Source organism: Chlamydotis macqueenii, chromosome 20 (genome assembly GCF_036417535.1).
Source record: "Chlamydotis macqueenii isolate bChlMac1 chromosome 20, bChlMac1.mat, whole genome shotgun sequence".
Taxonomy (NCBI): Eukaryota; Metazoa; Chordata; class Aves; order Otidiformes; family Otididae; genus Chlamydotis; species Chlamydotis macqueenii.
The window spans coordinates 355,724-375,390 of NC_141575.1; the positions used below are offsets into that span (position 1 = coordinate 355,724).

A 19,667-nucleotide genomic window follows, 5' to 3' on the forward strand; every position below is an offset into this window, starting at 1 on the left:
GATGGGGAGAGACTCTTCAGCAGGGCCTGTCATGACAGGACTAGGGGTCATGGTCTCAAAATAGAGAGACGTAGATTTAGATTAGATATTAGGAAAAATTTTTTTAGAATGAGGGTTGTGAAACACTGGCCCAGGTTGCCCAGAGAGGTGGTGGATGCCCCATCCCTGGAAACATTCAAGGCCAGGTTGGCCGGGGCTCTGAGCAACCTGATCTGGTTGGGGATGTCCCTGCTCCTTGCAGGGGGTTGAACTGGATGGGCTTTGAAGGTCCCTTCCAACCCTAACCATTTTATGATTCTATGATTTACTGAAAAAAGAAATTATCTGCTTCTCTGGATGGAACAGTAGCTCAACCTTCCTTGAGCTGTCAACAACAAAAAAAAAAAAAAAAAAAAAAAAAAGAGGATGAGGGTAAACCAATGAAAGACTTTAATGGGGCACAAGGAGAATAGCTAATCTGGCTAAGTAAAGTTAAAATCAACATCATCCACCAATCAACATTAAAATCCACACCAGCAAACAAACCAACCCCAAACAAACAGCCCTACCACTAGGGTTTACATGAGATCTTTTTCAAGCTTCACTGCCAGTCCTACAGCCACACATTTCAATTTTTGGTTTTTTTGGAGGTTGGTGGGTTTTTTGTTTATTTTATTCATGACTACAGGTGGCAAGTGGAACTGGAGAGACAAAAGCAACTTAGAGAAGTTTGGACTTCAAAGTTAAAAGACATGTTACAATGACCTAAGAGTGTGTGCGCGCATGTGTATGTTTTTGAAGTGTACCATTAAATCAAGACACTCAACAACAACCTTCCATCTCAAACCAACAGCTTTAGGAATTACGAATGTAACAGAAAACTGAGGAGCTGTTAAGTTACAAACAACCTTACCTTGAGTTGATTGTTTTCTAAATACAGTTCTGAGAAAACTTCAAATTCATTTTTGCCGGTGTAGACTACACACTATGTTCTGGGCTATATTTGGACTTAATAGTCAGTCTCCTCTGATAAACCTAGACATCTCTATTTTTGTGCAATTTTACAGGCCTGTCTAAATTGTGGCTTTTTTCACTTCTGAAGGTAGTCCTTGGCCATGGATCATCTGAACTTGATGAACAGGCGTGGAAGCATCAGGCCATTTTTTAACTGAGTTGATAGAGATTTGCCAACCAAGTATTTTTATATTTTTACCCAATAGCCCTCATCTGTGTATTCTATATTAGTGTTATTAAAAAGACTCAGAGTTAGTGCTGTTAAAAAGACTCATCAGAATTTGTTCCAAAGTGACAAACTTACAAGAATAATGTAGGTGTATCTCTGGGACTTTTTTTTTGTGAATGGTTATTACACGATCTTACGCCAAATGAGGGAAACATCATTTTGATGCCCAGAATGTTAATGAAAATGTTGAACTAGGTTCAATAACTTTCATCCTCACTCCTTTCTGCTCCCCAGCAAGTTAACGTATAAATTAGAAACAAGGGGCCAAGCACAAGAACTATACTGGACTTTTGCCAAAACTGCAATTCTGCTTTCAGTTTAGTACTGAAAACCTGTTATTAAGGAATGAAAATTGCTTCCTCTATACAAGCCTCTTTCCTGCTTTCAAGAAACTGATTTTTCTGAGAAAATAATGTTTCAGCAGAAAAGATGAGTATTCACGGTTTCAATTAAAAAAAAAAAAAAAAAAAAAATCAGACTGTGGTAGGGTCTTCTAAAACACTAGGAAAAATTCAAATGGCTTTATACAGAAAAACAAATATGCTGTCAGGTCAGTACGGAATGCTTAAATCTCAAGACATGTTTATTTTATTAAAGAGTACATAATCAGGAATTTGTTTTCAACAATACTGGAAGTTCATTTAAAAGATTTTTATTTTAAGAAAAAAGTTTGATGTATTTTTTAGTATCCTGCAAGCCCTGAATATTATACGAGCTTAAATGCAAAAATAACATTTCTACTTACAGCAAACTCCTCAGGAGTTACTTTCAACACATCAAATACAACTGCATCATAGCTTTTATTGGCATAATCTGAACTTCGCCCTTCCAGAGAATCTGAGCTGCTACTACCCTAGGGAAAAAAAAAAAAAAAAAGTAGGCTTATCTGCAGAATGATGAAATTTATGTCAAATTCAGAAAACAAATGTGTAAAAATATTAAGAAATTACAAGAAAATGCATGAACTTCAAACAGCTTCAGACACTGAATTATAAAATTTTGATTAGCACAGTTCACGAAAGTTTCCAACTAACTTTTTTCTCCAAAAACTATAGTGACATACAGTTTTAGCTCTATGAAGTTTCCAGCTTTAGAAAGCCATTTAAAAAATAATAGACTACATAAAAGAGCTGCCACACAAAACAAAAGGTGTTGGGATTTTGAAGATTCATTCAATCGAAGCTTTTAAATTAAACATGCAAGGTAAAGAGTGGCTAGATCCAAACCATGCCGCTCTATCCATAACATTATAAAAAAGGAAAAAATGACACATCCTGAAATTTAACCCAATGTTAGCTCCAGGGTTCTTCAGAATATTACTGTGTCTTGCCTTAAAAACTGGTGCTTTTCCTTCCTTTTGACATTTCTGTCTTTGGTGTTTCACCCCAAGAAGGCTCTGACACCTTCTGTGCCTTTCAAGCCTGTCTGCAGGCACTTGTGGCTCATTTTTGTTTCTTCAAGAATAATGTGATTTACTAATAATAGCATTATTTTTCTATTTCTTATCTTAAAACTACATACTGAATAAAAATGTATGCACATAAAATCTTAAGCCCTTTCCTCACTGAGGTTATTTGTTTGCTAGAAAAACCTTGTTGCCAAAACAAGATGTTCTGGCATCTTAACTATGACATGTAATTCTCACTTAAAACTGAAGGGTAGCAAAGAACTAGAAGGTGGTAAATGAGATGCTGATTTTTTTTTTTTCCTTAAAAGGATCTGGGGAACTACTGATTAGGAGGTCTGATATTTGTACTGGGCAAACCCAAAAACATAATTAAGAGGAATTAGTAGAAATACAGATAGGTATGCTGTATTAGCAAGTTGACAAGTTAGCATTTAGAAAGAGCAGCACTGCCTCAGTATCTACAGACATGTGGGTAAAGGAACATGATTAATACAGTCTTATTTGACTTCCAAAAGATTTTTGCCGTGGTTCCTCACCCTGAAGACATTAAGGAAACTATGTAGCCCTAGCACAGAGACTATCCTTCTAATTACAATAATTAATTACAAGACATTGTTACAAACATCAAGAATATGTGCATCAACAGAGAATTATGCATGGATAAGTGATAATTACTATTATTCAACAACCTGAAAAAGAAAGTGAACAATGAGGTGACAAATTGTTGATGAATATGGACCTTCATTTTATTTATTCAGTATGGTAAAACAAAAAAAAAAAACCACAACTCAAAACCTGACAATGAAAAAATGAGAAAAGACTTCACAAGATTTGGTAAGTCTGGAAAAGGAAAAGAGAAAATATGTAACAGAGTATGAATATGCTCCTTTACAAATCCATAGTGCACCCAAACCTAGAATACATATGCAGTATTAGTCTTCATCTTAAAAGACACATCAAAGAACTGGAAAAGTTTCAGAACAAGGCAACAAGGATGCTAACAGGTACGGAAGGAAAGACTGGCTATGCTAGCAATCTTCAACCTGGAAATGAGGTACTAGGTTGCGGGGAGGAAGAACAATAACCAACAAAGTAAGAGGAAATATAGGAATGGTCTCTCTTTGCTTCATCTAACACCAGGAGAAGGAATTCTCAGTTAGAGTTGGATTTTAAATAAGTAAGAGGATATAGGTCTTCACACAGCATGTAGTTAACCTGAAAACCAGCTTGTTATGGGATTCTGTATAAACTAAAAGGTAACACAGAGTCAAAGAGGAGACTAGGTGAGGAGACTATGGAAGACAAATACATTGAGAGATAGCAAACAGGACCTTCCTCTCAGGAAGTCCCTGGGTTGCAAACAGCTGAGGCCAGGATGGTACTAGCAGGATGTTTCCTGTGCTTGCACTGCTCTTCTTCAATATTCGCTGTTGGCCACTATCAGAGGCAGAATAACAGATTAGAAGAATCTTTGGTTTGACCCTGGAGACTTCTTATGCTCTGATCTATGACAGATACTTCTGTTTTGAGAAAACAGTGTGAAAAAGTCTTAAAGAAATTTTTTTTTTTTTTAAGACAAATTTCAAAATTGTGTGTTCACATACCCAATTCAAAATGTCCACCATCTTGAGAGAATGAAAAACTGTTTTTGTTAGTCTGAGGGCATTTACACATTGAGAACACGATCATGTGCAGGGCATATCTGTGTTATGTATTTGTTTTGTTATAAGATTTTTAAAGGTCAGCTCACTACTGAAACAGCTGATTTGATTCAAGAAAATCAGGACATCTGTTTTCATAGAATCAAGTTGTGCATGTAAAAGGCACCACTACAGTGGAAACACTTGCTTCACACAGCTCTTCAGCTGTCTTAAGAGATGAGGAAGTAGAATTTTTCAAGCAGGGAGGAATTTAATCAAAATGTTACCTTTCTAAAAAGCAAAAAGTGCCTCCAATCATATATTTTAAATATGTGCTTTTAAACATGTGCTTTACTGGGCAAGCTTTACTGTAGCTGATTTATAGTATTTCATCATAATATTAAGTAAAAAAAAAAAAACAACAAACAAACAAAAAAAACCCAGAAAAACTCAACAGGGTAACTAATTCCCAAGCAGTCGTCAGTTGACACCCCTGGACCTACACACATAGGCTGTTAGCTGTGCACAGCAGCTCAACGCGGAACTAGGTAGGTTTTGGAAACAGCATGACACTCTGCCTGGTCTCCAAAAGATACAAAGGCTTAAAATGAACCAAATCTTAAAGAGCACTTTCTTACTAGTAGACTAGTAAATTATTAAAAACACAAACAAAACAAAAAAAAAAACCACAACCAAAAAAACCCACCAAAAAAATCCCCAAACAAACAACCGGAATATTTCAGACTGGCTCTGTTTATATGGTATGTGACATTGCTCTTAACTCAATAATAAATGGCTGCTGTAAGTAATGGAGTAACAGGTCAAAAATGCTATTTAAAACTAATCTAAATCAGTAATCATCACCAATAACAATAAAAAAAAATGGCTGCGAACGCTCAGAACCATGGAGTATCCTAAAATTACTCTGTTGTCAAATACTACACCTTTTGTAAGAAAAACAACTGACACGACTGGTAGTGGAAAGGGCTTCTGTGAAAGTTGAAAGTAGTCAAAACTTCCATTTTGATACAGGAGCTAACAAAAATCAAGGAACTGTACCTCTGGAGTGGCAGAGGTGACCATCACATTGGCCATGAGGTCATTCTTTTTATACATGCTCTCCCCAAGACGCAGGAAGCTTCAGCTCAGCCAGCACTGGTGAGACAACATGGCGAAAATAGAATTCCTGCAAAGCAAATGTATTGGGTGCAAATAAACACATACAATTTTTTAAAACCCCACAACAATACAAGAGATTTCATTGTTCTTTCTCAGAGACAAGAACTTCAGAAACAAGATGATCTTACGAGTTAGATTCTTTTTCAGGTACCAACTGTGAAGGAGTATAACTGAATATCACTAAAGCCACATCAAGTCCTTATCTCCACTTCCAATCAACTCAAGAAAAAAAAAAAAAAGGTTATTATTTGTCATTTATGTTGAATTAGGTTTTACATGAAGTCCATGCTAGGCAGTATTCATCCAGAAACTGCAGGTTACCATAACATATTTTAAAATAAGAAATCCAAGTTATTAACTGACTGAAAAAAATAAAGGTGCTTCTTCACTTTTCCTTGCTCATCACTTGTATTAGTCTCGTAACTGGTGATTTAAGTCACAGTGTCTTTGTAATGCACAAATCCTATTTCCAGCTGCTTAGGTCTCCACTAATATCTATACAGACAGGAGCACTTGAAAGTATTTTATGTCAGGCCTCAAAGAACAGAAGAGAAGAGAATGAGACAACATCATCCTTCTTAGTTGGAAGGATGAATCTCAAGGATCTTGGCTAACCCAGGAACAGCACTGTCTGAGGTGAGACTTTTTCTAAACTGGATTAAGCAGACAGATACAGTTCCAAATTGGCTGCAGACTTCACACATGTAACACACCTTAAGCTTCCTCCAGAAACCAAAAGATTGGACTGCAAAAAAATCTGAGTATGTGGTACCACGAAGAAGCTGCCTCTACCCATTTGGATCAAATAATCCATTCCAGAATTATGAAGCATTGCATGTAAATGAATACAAAGTGTTTCATGAAAACGGGAAAAAAAAAAAAAAAACCACCAGCCAAAAACTCCCATATTGCAGTTCTGAATTAACAAAGCCACTGATCACAACAGTAATACTTGTATTTAAAGGAGTTATCAACCCTTGAAGTAAAGCACAAATAATTATAAACCAGCATATTCCTGAGTATTGACAAAGACAAGTATTATGTGTTTACAAATATTTACCTCCCTGATATCACAAAATCAGATTTCATCTTCTCGGACATATGCTAATTATTATACACTAAAAGCTATGCACCATATGGACATAGGTGGATATATAACTCCACAAAACTAATCAAGTTGCATCTCATTCAGCAAAAACAAAATTTGTACATAAACAAGCACAACTAAAATGAGAACAACTGACATGATTATAGACTCAACTCAGATAGCAAGGGTACTCATAAAAGAATTACACATACATTTTTAAATAAACCAGGCATAAAAGCATTCCTTTTGGTCAAAATTTTATGTAAGGGGAAGTGAAAGGAATCCTAAGCAATTTTGTTTTCAACACAGCAATGAAAATTTTATCCTAAGATTGGCTAATTCAGAAAATCGCTCAGAAGGCTTTTTCAAGTCACTTAAATAATTGTCACCAATGGATACTTCTGGTCCCTCCTCCACACTAGACCTCCGATTATTGTTGTAAAACTTAAGAATTAATTAATTGTTCCTACAGAAGATACTGTTTGGAAACAAGCATTCCCTGTATTTATCTGAAATGAAGTAAAAGACAGAACCAAAATTCCAGTGCTACTCTCAATCACAGCAAAAATAGGCTTCACACTGACAGTGTATTCAGAGTGTTTTGGGCATCCATACTAACTACTAGCTTAACAGGTTGAAGCTCCCTTCCATTAATGGCTATGACAACTAGCACAATGACAGCACCTGCCAAAGTCCTTCAGTCAAACGTTCAGATTAATACATTCCGCTCTTACCTTCACCACTGACAATTTTGTCAGCTTAAACATCATAATGATATAATTGAGGTTTAGGTTCATTGAATCATTAATCGGAGTTCATATAATCTCAAATCTAAGACTACTCTTACGTTGTAAATAATCTCATAGGAATACATGAACAGACCCTTCTGGCTACAGTGAAATGGCTAATGAAGTGTACAAGGGGGTAGCCATGGATGTCTACAAGCCTTACTGAAGTTAGTGCTCAACACAATCCATTGCAAACTTTTTTAATAGCAAAGGTCTTAGGACAGGATCTGCCTATCCCTTTGTCAAGTAAGCAATGCTTTGTAATATTCAAATCTGAAAATCCAAATGAATCCTTAAGTGAAAGCTTGTTAAGATGGGCATTAAAAAGCTAACAGAGTCCAGACCCATAGGATTTCATAGATGAGACTGCTGAATGCACCTGTCTCAAAGGAAAGAGCTCTTCCTCCCAAATTAAATAATCAGTATTATACCCATGAGGTGAAAACTAAACTACCTGACTATTTCTAGTTATTAAACCTAAATTGGCTGCTAAGGACAGGTTAAAATATAGACACCATATAGCCCTATTTCACTGTGTGAGGAACTAGCAATGCTGCAGAAAGTTCACACGCTTTTAAGCATGCTGCTAGCAGACAGCCAGTTAAATTTTTTCAGGTACAGCACGCATATACAAATTAAGAGCTGATCTATTTGTGTGTGTCTCTGCATGTGTTAAAGTGTACGCACACACAAAACTCAAGAACTGCTTACAGAATTACAAAAGTCAGCTCAAGCTCCGATTCACTTTAAATAGAGAAAACAGCATGGTTGTTTCATCATTCCCCACAGCACACACAGATGAACCCCATGACAACCACTGCCCCAGACTCCTGCACGTGTACTCTTAGCCAAATCTGCAGTTGCTCAAACATGCAACTAGGGACACTGCCACATCTCCCTTTGTGTCCTCACCCTTTCCCACAACACTCTGATCACGCAAACAGGAAGATGCTGACAAAGCAAGCAGCTGAGAATAAAAGTAACCTCTTATTTTACTCCCTTGAGAAAGAAGAGGTCTTTGCCCCACCTGTCATCCCTACAAGACCTTACATGACAAGCAGCCACTCTCCCCACGATCTCATGGTCATGCAGGAAACAAAGCAGTGACTGTGTTTCAAATAATGCCATTATTTCTTGACTAGTTTAACTGAGGAGATTATTTCCTATATCTTGTGTCCTGATAAAATTAACTCATATTTTGTGTACTAACAGACTGCAAAGTTTTTCTAGGTCTGGAGTTCCTCCTGTTAATAGCCATTAGAGATACTGAAGTGGAAAGAAATTTTCATAACGCAATTTCTTTAAAACGTGGCATTTGCATCAAGGCCACAAAAGTATTCTCGTTTCCTCCTTCTCAGCCTTTCTGACTAGGCTTTCCAGTGTGTGGGGGCTCAAAAATGCTCTGAAAGGGGAAAGAAAAATCCCATATGTGATCTTGTATCCTGTCCAAGCTGTTTTACGCCAAGTTTTAATGTTCACTAAACCAAAAAAAAGAGACAAAACTGCTTTAATATCTGAAACAAAAAAACACTAACATACTTTTGCCTTTCAACATTCAGGAAATAGAAAAAGCTTGGGAAGTTGGATCCTTTCATTCTAAAGAGGATCAACATAGATTTTTTTTCCCCCCAAAATGTTTCAAATATAACACAAGCATTAAAAATCCACTGCTTTTTCCTATGTGCATAGGTTTGTCCAAGATTCACATCTCCTATGAAAAAGTATGTTTCTACACACCCATTTGTTTTGCTGCCTTGAGGAAAATCATACAGAGCAATTAATCTTTGCAAGTCAAATTCAAGAAGGAGTTTTTATTCTTATGACATCACCTGGTGATGTGCGGTTATTTCCACACTTGCTATCACAAAAGGTATTACTCTGCAAATTAAGTAACACTGGAGTTACTACTAAGCCTACCGTAACAAAAGGCTGTCAGATTACATACAGAAAGATATTAAAAATAATTAATATAAAAACTACTCCCCCATACTTTCAATATTTCGTTCCAACAACATTTTAAAATGAATCCTTGAAATTCTGAAAATTATCAAAGGTCCAACACGTTGGCAATAAAAGGTAAAAAGTCACTAAAATGACATATAATTTATTTTCATAGCTTTTGTTTCTTAAAAATTCTTTCAGCTTGCTCAGGTTGTCTGTTTGTACAGAAGGCTTACAGGTACATTGCAGGAGATCTCATTCATAGATTGCTAGAAGCAAAGTGGATAAATCAGGATGGAAACATACATACCACCAGAGGTTGTCTGTTCTTCTTGGCCAACTTAAACCCATTTAGATATGCAGTTCTCTCTGAAGCAAAATTCAAGACAGTGCAAGAACAACTAAACTGGAAAAAAACAAAAACCAAAACATCACCATCAAAACTGAGCACAAAAGTAATCCCTATAGCCATTATTTTATCAGCATTTGTCAAATTTTGTCATCTATGGCACAGAAGTGACATTCTCTGAGGGCAGAAATGCAAATTTTACATTGCTATTAGTAACACGCCTCTAATCCAGTTACAATGACCTTATTACTAGTCACCAAACTCACAAGAAAGTCACTAAAAGACTCTTAGGCACAGATACCACCTCTGGTCAAGGAAATTCCTGTGCCCTAATTTCTGAATGGTAGCAGAGCAATCGAGGGAAGACTGCTCTCAGCAAATATGAGAATAACCATGTAAGCAAACAGTGATGAGCATTGTTCTTATTTATTTTCTTGTTGGAGGAAAAAATACTGAGCTAGACACGTTGTTGATCAGACCTAGTACGGCCATTCTAGGCTCCAAAACTTAACTTAGCTGATTTAAAACTCCATTTACTTACTAATTTAATTAGTTCATTATGGTTTTCCTAATATTCTGGAATCATGAGCTGCAGCTGTAGCATGCTTTTAAGAAAACATACTTCACTATTCTACCAAAAGGTAAGTGTTCTTTCTTAAGCTTAAATTAGCTGCATAACTGGTTCAGTGAAGAAATTAAAGAGCACTGAGGCCCCATGTGGGCACTGAAACTTGGCTGGAACAAACAAAAGTTAACAGTTCAGTTTTGCCTTTTTGTTTGGTTGGTTTTGTTTTTTTTTTTTTGAAGTAAATTTAGAATAGAACAGTTCCAGTTGGAAGGGACCTTCAACGATCACCTGTCCAACTGCCTGACCACTTCAGGGCTGACCAAGTTAAAGCATGGTATTACGGGCATTGTCCAAACGCCTCTTAAACACTGACAGGCTTGGGGCATCCATCACCTCTCCAGGAAGCCTGTTCCAGGGTTTGACCACCCTCTCAGCAAAGAAATGTTTCCTAGTATCTAGTCTGAACCTCCCCTTGACTCAACATTGAGCCATTCCCACACGTCCTGTCCCTGGATCCCAGGGAGAAGAGATTAGCACCTCCTCTACATCATCTTCTCAGGAAGCTGTAGAGAGCAATGAGGTCATCCCTCAGCCTCTTTTTCTCCAAACTAGACAAACCCAGAGTCCTCAGTCACTCCTCAGAGGACATGCCTTCCAGAATTTGGTATCAAACATCAGAATGGCTAGCTGTCATCAACCAAGATGATGGACTGAAGAATACTGAAAGAATCTTGCGTTCTACCTCCAGCAACACCAACAATACACTACTCTACTTCATTGACAACTGCCACAACCTAAGTATACATTTACAGCAGACCATATTCAATTCTGAATTGTTTTCCATAATTGCGCTCATTATCCTCTTTCTTCATTCCAAAACTATTTCTCCAGCTGTTCACCATTAGACTCTTTCTTTCCTTGATGAACCATGAACAGTCATATTCAGATGCTGTAGGTGTAGGGTACAACTGAAAATATGTTAGTACAGTTAATGTACTGGAAGAGGAAAATGGGACTGTATTATTAAAACAGGATGAAACAATAATGTGGTTATACTCGTGCCCCTGTGCTTGCATTCAGCCACTGACGTGAAACTTTTATCATATCCAGCTTCAGCCCAGAGGCTCATAAAAGGTGGGAAAAAAAGTCCCATCTTTTTGTATTATTGCTAAATAAAAAGGCAATTAACTTCAAGGTATCTAAAATCATGTGTTGCTTGTTCTCCTTATCTACATATTTACATACATTCTTTCCCCTTGCTAAGTTTGTTTAGTATCAGCATTTTAATATTAAAAGCAGAAAAAAAGTAAAACTTCAAAATCCTTCTGAGCCTGAGCAATTTACAGCTGTTTTTTCATTGCAGTGACTGAGCAAGCCCATCTGGAAGGGTTTCTAGAGAATTTATTTAAATCTTTCACAGAAGTAGCTGCTTAGTCCTATGTGGATACTTGCTAACCTAGAGAAAAGTTAATGCACAAGTCTCAGAAGCACTGAGCAACACCGGTGCAAAACCACTTTAATTCTGACAGCATCCCCTTCCAAAAGTTTAGTACATTCAAACACTACATCATATCTTCACTTTCCTGAGTGTCCCTGTCCAGTCAAGTATGACCTCTCAAATCTCATTTCTCATCCCTTCACATATGATTTCTGCAAAGTGGAGAGGAAAAGGACCATATCTCCTACGGTAAAGGCATGTGAACCCCAGTTCCTTTGGAAAATAGTAATCTTTTGGATGCCATTCTGAGCCCTTTCATTGCATATAATACCTGCACAAATGCACATATAGACCAGACAGTCGAGTTGTCTAAATAGTCATAATGCTTTACATAAAAGAGCTCTTTTCATTTCAAAAGTCCTTTTGAAATAATTCAACATTAGACCTTGGTGGCCATTTTGCATAACATGAAAAATTCTGAAGTATTCAAAAGGCTAGATTTAAATAAGAATTGCCCACTAACAGTTTAGTAAGGAAAAAAGCAAATAGGCTATAGAAGATTAAAAAGCTATTACATTTATATGACTGAAGATCCTCCTAAGCAAAAACTGTCTTGTGTATTTTCAGTATCCGTTTCACTGGAAACTCCTTAATAGATTTCATTGTGCTTTAGGCAACAGTACCACCTACAGATAAAACATGCCATTAACAGTTTAGTAGAAGTCAGCAGGAACATCTCACATGTTCTACTATAAATAGGGAAGGAAAAAAAAGCGGCATTTCTTAAACAAAGAATAATGACTATAAGCTACTCCAAAAAAAGAAATCTAGTCTCTTTTGTTGCAACTTGGAATCTCTCATTCTATGTCAACCATTAAAATCTGTGGAGTCTCTCTCCAAATCAAGTTTTAGAACACTTCGAGGTTTTCAGCATTCCACTAGGTGGCAGCGACTCGTAACTGCTTACATGCCTGTTTTCAAAATGTCTTATCTCTTTTGTTTTAATATGTACTCATCTTTAACAGATTAAGAAATTAAAATGGAAGAAAGTGATTTCTAGGTTTTATATTTTTTATGCAATTACTCTGAGAACCTGTTTTACAGCATCCCTTAGAAAAATAATGGAAATAAATACACAGAAAGTGTCACAACTTGGTCAATGTGAAGTCATTCAGAAGACAATGCTGAATTCCACTGTACTGTCCTAAGTCCTGAAGAACAGAATTAACACAGGGCTAGACAATAACTTCTCCCTCACAGCTTCCATCATTCCAAACTACTTTCATACTTGTACTAATTTTGTCAAATCATTTTGGCTGAAAAAGCAAATATTTTGGAAGAGATTTGCAACGTGCAGGAGGCAGTGACAACCATTACTACCTTGCCTGTGATTTAACCTATACTTCAGTGACCAAGGTGTTCACGTAGGACTGTGATAAATACTCCCTCCTTAGCACAAAGAGTTACTTACCACAGCTACTGCCACGCATAATACATATACTGAGAGAGAACATATATATAGCATAATGCTGAAGCCAACAAAGTGAAAAATACATCTAGGTTAACAACAGTAACTACAAAAGCAATACTTGTCCTTTACAAAAAACAAATAAAAAATAATGAAAACCTTCAAGTTAAGAACCCAATACCATCCTGATCCCTTCCCAATGACTGCAAGACGGGTGACATAATTCCCATTTTTATAAAGAGGAACAGGGAAGACCCAGGCAACTAGAGGCTGGTCAGCCTCACCTCTGTGCCTGGCAAGGTCATGGAGCAGATTCTCCTGGAAACCATGCTAAGGCACATGGAGAGCAAGGAGGTGGTTGGTGACAGCCAACATGGCTTCACCAAGGGCAGATGGTGCCTGACCTGTTTGGTGGCCTTCTGTGACAGGGTTACAGCATCGGTGGACAAGGGACGAGCAACAGACATCATCTACCTGGACTTGTGCAAAGCTTTTGACACTGTCCCACACGACATCCTTCTTTCTAAACTAGAGAGACATGGGTTTGATGGACGGACCACTTGGTGGATAAGGAGTTGGCTGGATGGCCGCACTCGGAGAGTGGTGGTCAACGGCTCAACGTCCAAGTGGAGACCGGTCACCAGTGGCGTCCCTCAGGGGTCCGTGTTGGGCCCGGCCCTGTTCAACATCTTTGTCGGCGACATGGACAGTGGGATAGAGTGCACCCTCAGCAAGTTCGCTGACGACACCAAGTTGTGTGGTGCTGTCGACACGTTGGAAGGGAGGGATGCCATGCAGAGGGACCTGGACAGACTGGAGAGGTGGGCCCGTGCCAACCTCATGAAGTTCAACCAGGCCAAGTGCAAGGTCCTGCACATGGGTCAGGGCAATCCCAGGCACAAATATAGGCTGGGCAGAGAATGGATTGACAGCAGCCCTCAGGAGAAGAACTTGAGTGTACTAGTGGATGAGAAGTTCAACATGAGCCAGCAATGTGCACTTGCAGCCCAGAAAGCTAACCGCATACTGGGCTGCATTAAAAGCAGCGTGACCAGCAGGTTGAGGGAGGTGATTCTGCCCCTTTACTTCACTCTGGTGAGACCCCACCTGCAGCACCGCATCCAGTTCTGGAGCCCCCAACATCAGAACAACGTGGACCTGCTGGAGTGAGCCCAGAGGAGGCCATGAAGATGATCAGAGGGCTGGAGCACCTCTCCTGTGAGGCCAGGCTGAGAGAGCTGGGGCTGTTCAGCCTGGAGAAGAGGAGGCTCTGGGGAGACCTTAGAGTGGCCTTCCAGCACCTAAAGGGGGCTGCAGGAAAGATGGAGAGAAACTCTTCAGCAGTGCCTGTTGTGATAGGATGAGGGGTCATGGTTTTAAACCAGGAGGTAGATTCAGATTAGACATTAGAAATTTTTTTTTTTTTACAATGAAGGTGGCAGAACACTGCCTCAGGTTGCCCAGAGAGGTGGTGGATGCCCCGTCCCTGGAAACGTTCCAGGCCAGGTTGGCCGGGGCTCTGAGCAACCTGATCTGGTTGGAGATGTCCCTGCTCCTTGCAGGGGGGTTGGACTGGGTGGCCTTTAAAGGTCCCTTCCAATCCAAACCATTCTGCGATTATAAGACAGAGCTGCAGCTCTCTCTCCAGCAGAAGTCCTACCTCAAAAGCCATTACCCTTCAAGCAAGTCTACAGTCTTGCACAGCTTAGAACGACAAAATGTATGTTTAGGAGTTATACTTTAGGGGTATCTCAATAAAACAGTAACAGAAAAAGAAATAGATCTCTGCTATATTAAAGTATAATACCAGCATGACTAACACGACTCTAGGTTCTCTAAACAGAAGAGAACCAATGGTCACTTCCATAATCTCTGGTATCAAACATTAAGTGAAAATAGGAAAATACCTGCTACTTTAATTACAGTTGCATACTTACAGTGGCATAAGGTAGTTCTGCACTCCCTCAACCCATTTTGCTGTACACCTCCATCGGTCTGTTGCTGGGTCTGGCTCTGCCTGTTCAGCAGGTTTCTCTCTTGTTTAAAAGCATGACATTCCTGTAAATTAACAGGAAATAGGATAATGGTGATGTTTATTATACAATTCAGTTCTTCTCAAACTCTGCATTCACCACCTGAAACATGCACTCTGATATTTTTACTCTTAGCTCTCCCTTCCAGCTTTGACGGCTAGTTCCCCATGACAGTTTTATTGCTATCTGACAAGCTCCAGAACTCAAAAGAACTAAAGAATATATCACAGAGGAAGGAGAAACATAGCATGAATTTTGTAACTAAATGTTCTCCAAATATGCACCTGTAACTTTTCTTCACTCTGTCAATCAAAACAATGTCCAAGCTGATACAAGTTTGCTTATTGGTTTTAATCCCTTCTTTCAATCCCTTCATTTTCACTAAGTTAGGCTTAACCAAACAAAGCAGAACGGACACAAACCCAAATACAGTTTCTCTACACTGAGAAATCAAGCCACAGCTCTTCCATCAAACATGATCACCAACAAACCTGAGAAAATACCATTTAGGTAACTCGCTCTGGTGATAATTTAGGCATAGCTCTTCCCTTTTCTCCTCTTTTGCCTTATACTAGCTTTTATAACAGCTAATATTTAAGAAAATTATACATCAAATGAGAGGAAAATAATCTCAAAGACGGTTACTTTCATGTGGAAACTGATATGAAAATCCTGTTAAAGCTCATGTTGCTTTGATAAAGCTAAAAAGCACTGCAGATCACATGGTGCTACTACTGTGCCTCTGCTACAGTCTCTACTCTTCCACAGTTAAGGAACATCCACTTACAAAAATGTGTCTTCTAGTCTTTAAATACACGTAATTGCTCCTGGCATCAAAGTTCTCTTTTGCTGGAAGGACAGCATTCTCTTCATACACTCAAAACTCATCCAAACTCCGAGTACACATATAGCAGACATTCCCTGCACGAGCAAATGATCCCAGTTCATAAAAGAATCAAAATGACAAGTTACGAGTGAGTTAGCATCCAAGTGATGACCAAAATTACAGACATATTGTATGACTGGCTCCCTGGCAATTAAGTTTTTGTTTTATGTGTGCATGTCTGCCTGTGTGCTCTACCCCGTCTACTTCTGAATGTCTTTGAAAACTAACTTCCCAAGCAAAATTTTGATACATCTGAAAAAATCGCCTTTGCAAACTCTGTGCTGGCAGTCTCCAGTGCATCTGAACTCTTCAAATAGGCAGCACTAATTTTTCTTGTGCCTCCATCTCCCCTGTGCTGTTAATAGTCAAAGGTCCTTTGGTATTGAAGACGGACAGCAATTAGGCAGATAGAGAGAATTTATCAGGAACAGATACACACGCTACCCGACATCAGCAAACAGAAGTTCATGAAAACATTAAGAAACAGGAAAGAGAACAGCCTCTTCTTGGAAAAGAAGTCATCATTATTTGGAATCCTGCATTAAAGAAGACCTCTGCACCTCACCACAAAATAACTGAAAAACTTTTAATGAGACTAACATTCACTCAAGTTGAAATATGCGTTTCACACAATAAACCAAATAAAAATATTTTTTCCCTATAATCCAGTTATCCACTATAGTTGATGAAAAGCTTTCAGCCAAGGAAAATATTTAGGACTATGTATAAAAAGAAATTACAGGAATCAGAAAAAAAAATCCTATACAAACTAGATAACTCCAAACTATGTCTTAGGAAACTGTAAAATAGTGCAAAATCCTTATGTTTCATATTACTTGCTAAAGGAACCATTAAAGCTTCCATTAACCTTTCATCTTCCTTAATTTCTTTGGTGCAACGTGTTCCACAGGAGAGTCTAAATGTTTATTTTGGAGAAATCTCTGTGAGACAGGAAATTGCTTTCAGATCCAAACATGACAAAATACACACTTTTTTTTTTTTTTTTAAAAAACCCAACAAACCAACCTCCAACTAGTTTACTTTCTTAGTTAAAAATACTTGTACTTAAGAGAGGTAATACTTCTGAATATCTATTTCTGACTGCTTATGAAATCAACAGATGTAGTCATAAAAGAAAATAATTGAAAGTAGCATAATTTAACTGTGTTATTTAAGCAGTCTTTTTTCCTTTGGTAAAGGATCAGCTATGCTTCGATAAAACACAAAAGTGGACTCTATATTCACATACCAGTTGGAGAATTTTTTTATTTAACATTTAAAAACTGAAAATACTAATTGGTAGTCAAAAAAACCCTAAATCTTTCTGCTGTTCATTTTCTGTCACTTGAAGATGTCATTTATAAGATAAGTCTAAAGATACTAAAGTACTATTAAATCAATCATTAGTCTGTTGAAATAAGAGAATTTTCTGAAAAGCCATCCTAATGAAGTCTCAGAAAACAAATCTGTACTGAAGACTGTATCTAGCATATTGCTCAGGAAACAGAATATATATGGAACATATATCTATATACAAAAATATATAAAAACCAGGAATATATATGACATAAAGGCCAACTGAAGGTTAAATAAAGGCAAAAAATACAAAGGACAGTTCAGATGCAAGAGGAGAGGCTGAGAGAACTGGGCTTGCTAATCTTAAAATGATCTTGTTGCTAGCTTTAACTGCCTAATGGGAAATGACAGAGAAGATGGAGCCAGACTTTTCTCTAAGACAGGCAATGAAAAGACAAGAGGCAACAGAGACAAGTCACAGGAAGGTAGATCCCAATCATACATCAGGAAAAATACATTCACAGTGAAAACGCTTAGGCATTGGAACAAGTTGCCCAGAGAGGTTATGGAATCTCAACATTCAAAAGTCAGGAAGATGCCGAGCAACCTGCTCTAAACCAGCCCCGCTCTGAGTAGGGATTTGGACTAGATTATCTCTGCGGATTCCTCCCAACTTACATTATTCTATGACTAGAGTAATTCCTTATCCTAAAAGTTGCATGTTTTCCTCACATGACATCACTTCAGTCCAAGCTCAAGACTGCGAATACCTAAGCATACTGTTCCATATCCCACCCTAAATGTCTTAGATTAAGTTTTGCATAGTCATTCAAGAAGCATTCGGACAATGCTTAGATACATGGTTTAACTTTTAAGTTGTCCTGTACCGAGTCAGGAGTTGGACTTGGTGATCCTCAGGGGTCTCTTCCAATTCAGGATATTCTGTGATTCTATATTGCATCAATACTATGTCTAACCTTCTACTCACAGCCATTAAAAATCACTTAGATAATTAAAATCACTTAGTCTGATCTTCCGTTTCTAGTGACAGGTCTTTAAATTTTACCCAGTTGTTTGTGTGTTGGCCTCAAAAATTTGTCTCAAAATGAACATAGGATGTTTTTCCTGAAAGAGAACAGACAGATCTGAAGTCCCCCGTTTTCCTGCTCCAGGACTGCATCCTAATGTCTTATTTAAACTGTTTCAGCTTCAGTTTCATTTGTTTGTACTCTGAACATAACAGCAGCTCTACCAGGAGAACCCAGCCATCTGTGCAGCACAGCTTCCAAACTCCACACTGGTTCAAAGGTAGAATGTACTCAAAAACAGAAGATGATGGAAATCATGTAACTTTACTTCCTCAAAATATTTTTTCCAGTCTAGCATGATTTGCAGTTCAGGGACTTCCTAAGTCGCAGATAAAAATCTTCACTCCTAATATGCCCTCTAGACTTCTCTCTTATGAATTCAAGCTCTAGCAAGTACAACTGGCTCCAAAATCTTTGGTTATCTTTTCATCTATGGTACTTCAAAAATTCCAATTTATACTGCTACCTAGTTGCCCTACTCCCATTTTTATATATTCATTTTTGCTTCTAAACACCTCCATTCTGAAACTAAGTCAGTGTGAGCTGCTGATGAAAAGTGCTACTCTTCTCAAGCACAACAGGAATGGAACACACGATTTTTAAATGGGACAGTCTCTCTGTTGAATCCCATAGGCTAATATCCCAAATATGATGAAAAACAGCACTAAAAATTTGCAGAATATTGGTTTTAGAGAAATGTTGTTGAAAACTGGTGTTTAATTAAAAAATCCCAGGTTTTGGCAGTTGAGAAATAGAAGCTTTTGCTGATTATTAATAAAACATATTACTTTAACCAAAGAGATCGAAAAACTAAAAATAACCACAATTCAATTTCACCACTGTTAGTCACAGAAAACACTGAATGGGACAGAAAAGAGAGCAAATATGGACACTTAAAGACTTTTTTAAGAATAAGTTTCTCAGTCTCCTAACCTGACAAAAGCTGTCTTTCCTATATAAGTTTGCTTTAAAGACATAATTATATACATGATAAATTAAAATATCTTTTATTTTCTAAAGTGCTCATTAGTAACGCTTTTAAATGTACTATCGTATCAACATGTAAAGTTTCATTACAAAATGTGCCAAGGGCCTGGAAACGAAGTTGACATGGAATAAAAGCCAAAGCTCATAGCTACTGCCCATCTTGATTTCTAGATGTCACCCCTTTACTAAAATAAGGTAAATTAACAAACAAACAAACAACAACAAACTTGGTTAAAATATTTTTTTTTCTAATATTCTTCTTCAAACTGGTTCTACACCATGCAGGATG

The 19,667-nt window shown here is 37.8% G+C and overlaps 1 protein-coding gene across 5 annotated transcripts in view; it reads right to left on the bottom strand.

Moving 5' to 3' along the window:
* The window catches only part of RALGPS1 (Ral GEF with PH domain and SH3 binding motif 1), a 111,768-nt gene that overhangs the window by 90,613 nt on the left and 1,488 nt on the right, over positions 1-19,667 (bottom strand). For 3 of the 5 annotated variants that reach the window (XM_086763666.1, XM_086763665.1, XM_086763663.1), the window contains exons 2-5: positions 15,026-15,146; positions 9,576-9,671; positions 5,330-5,456; positions 1,968-2,075 (exon numbers count right to left, since the gene is read on the bottom strand). In XM_086763666.1, the coding sequence (XP_086619792.1) occupies positions 1,968-2,075; positions 5,330-5,386 (165 nt within the window). In that variant the 5' untranslated portion in view covers positions 5,387-5,456; positions 9,576-9,671; positions 15,026-15,146. The remainder of the gene's footprint in view (positions 1-1,967; positions 2,076-5,329; positions 5,457-9,575; positions 9,672-15,025; positions 15,147-19,667) is intronic. The other 2 variants (XM_086763667.1, XM_086763668.1) reach the window with 2 other exon arrangements.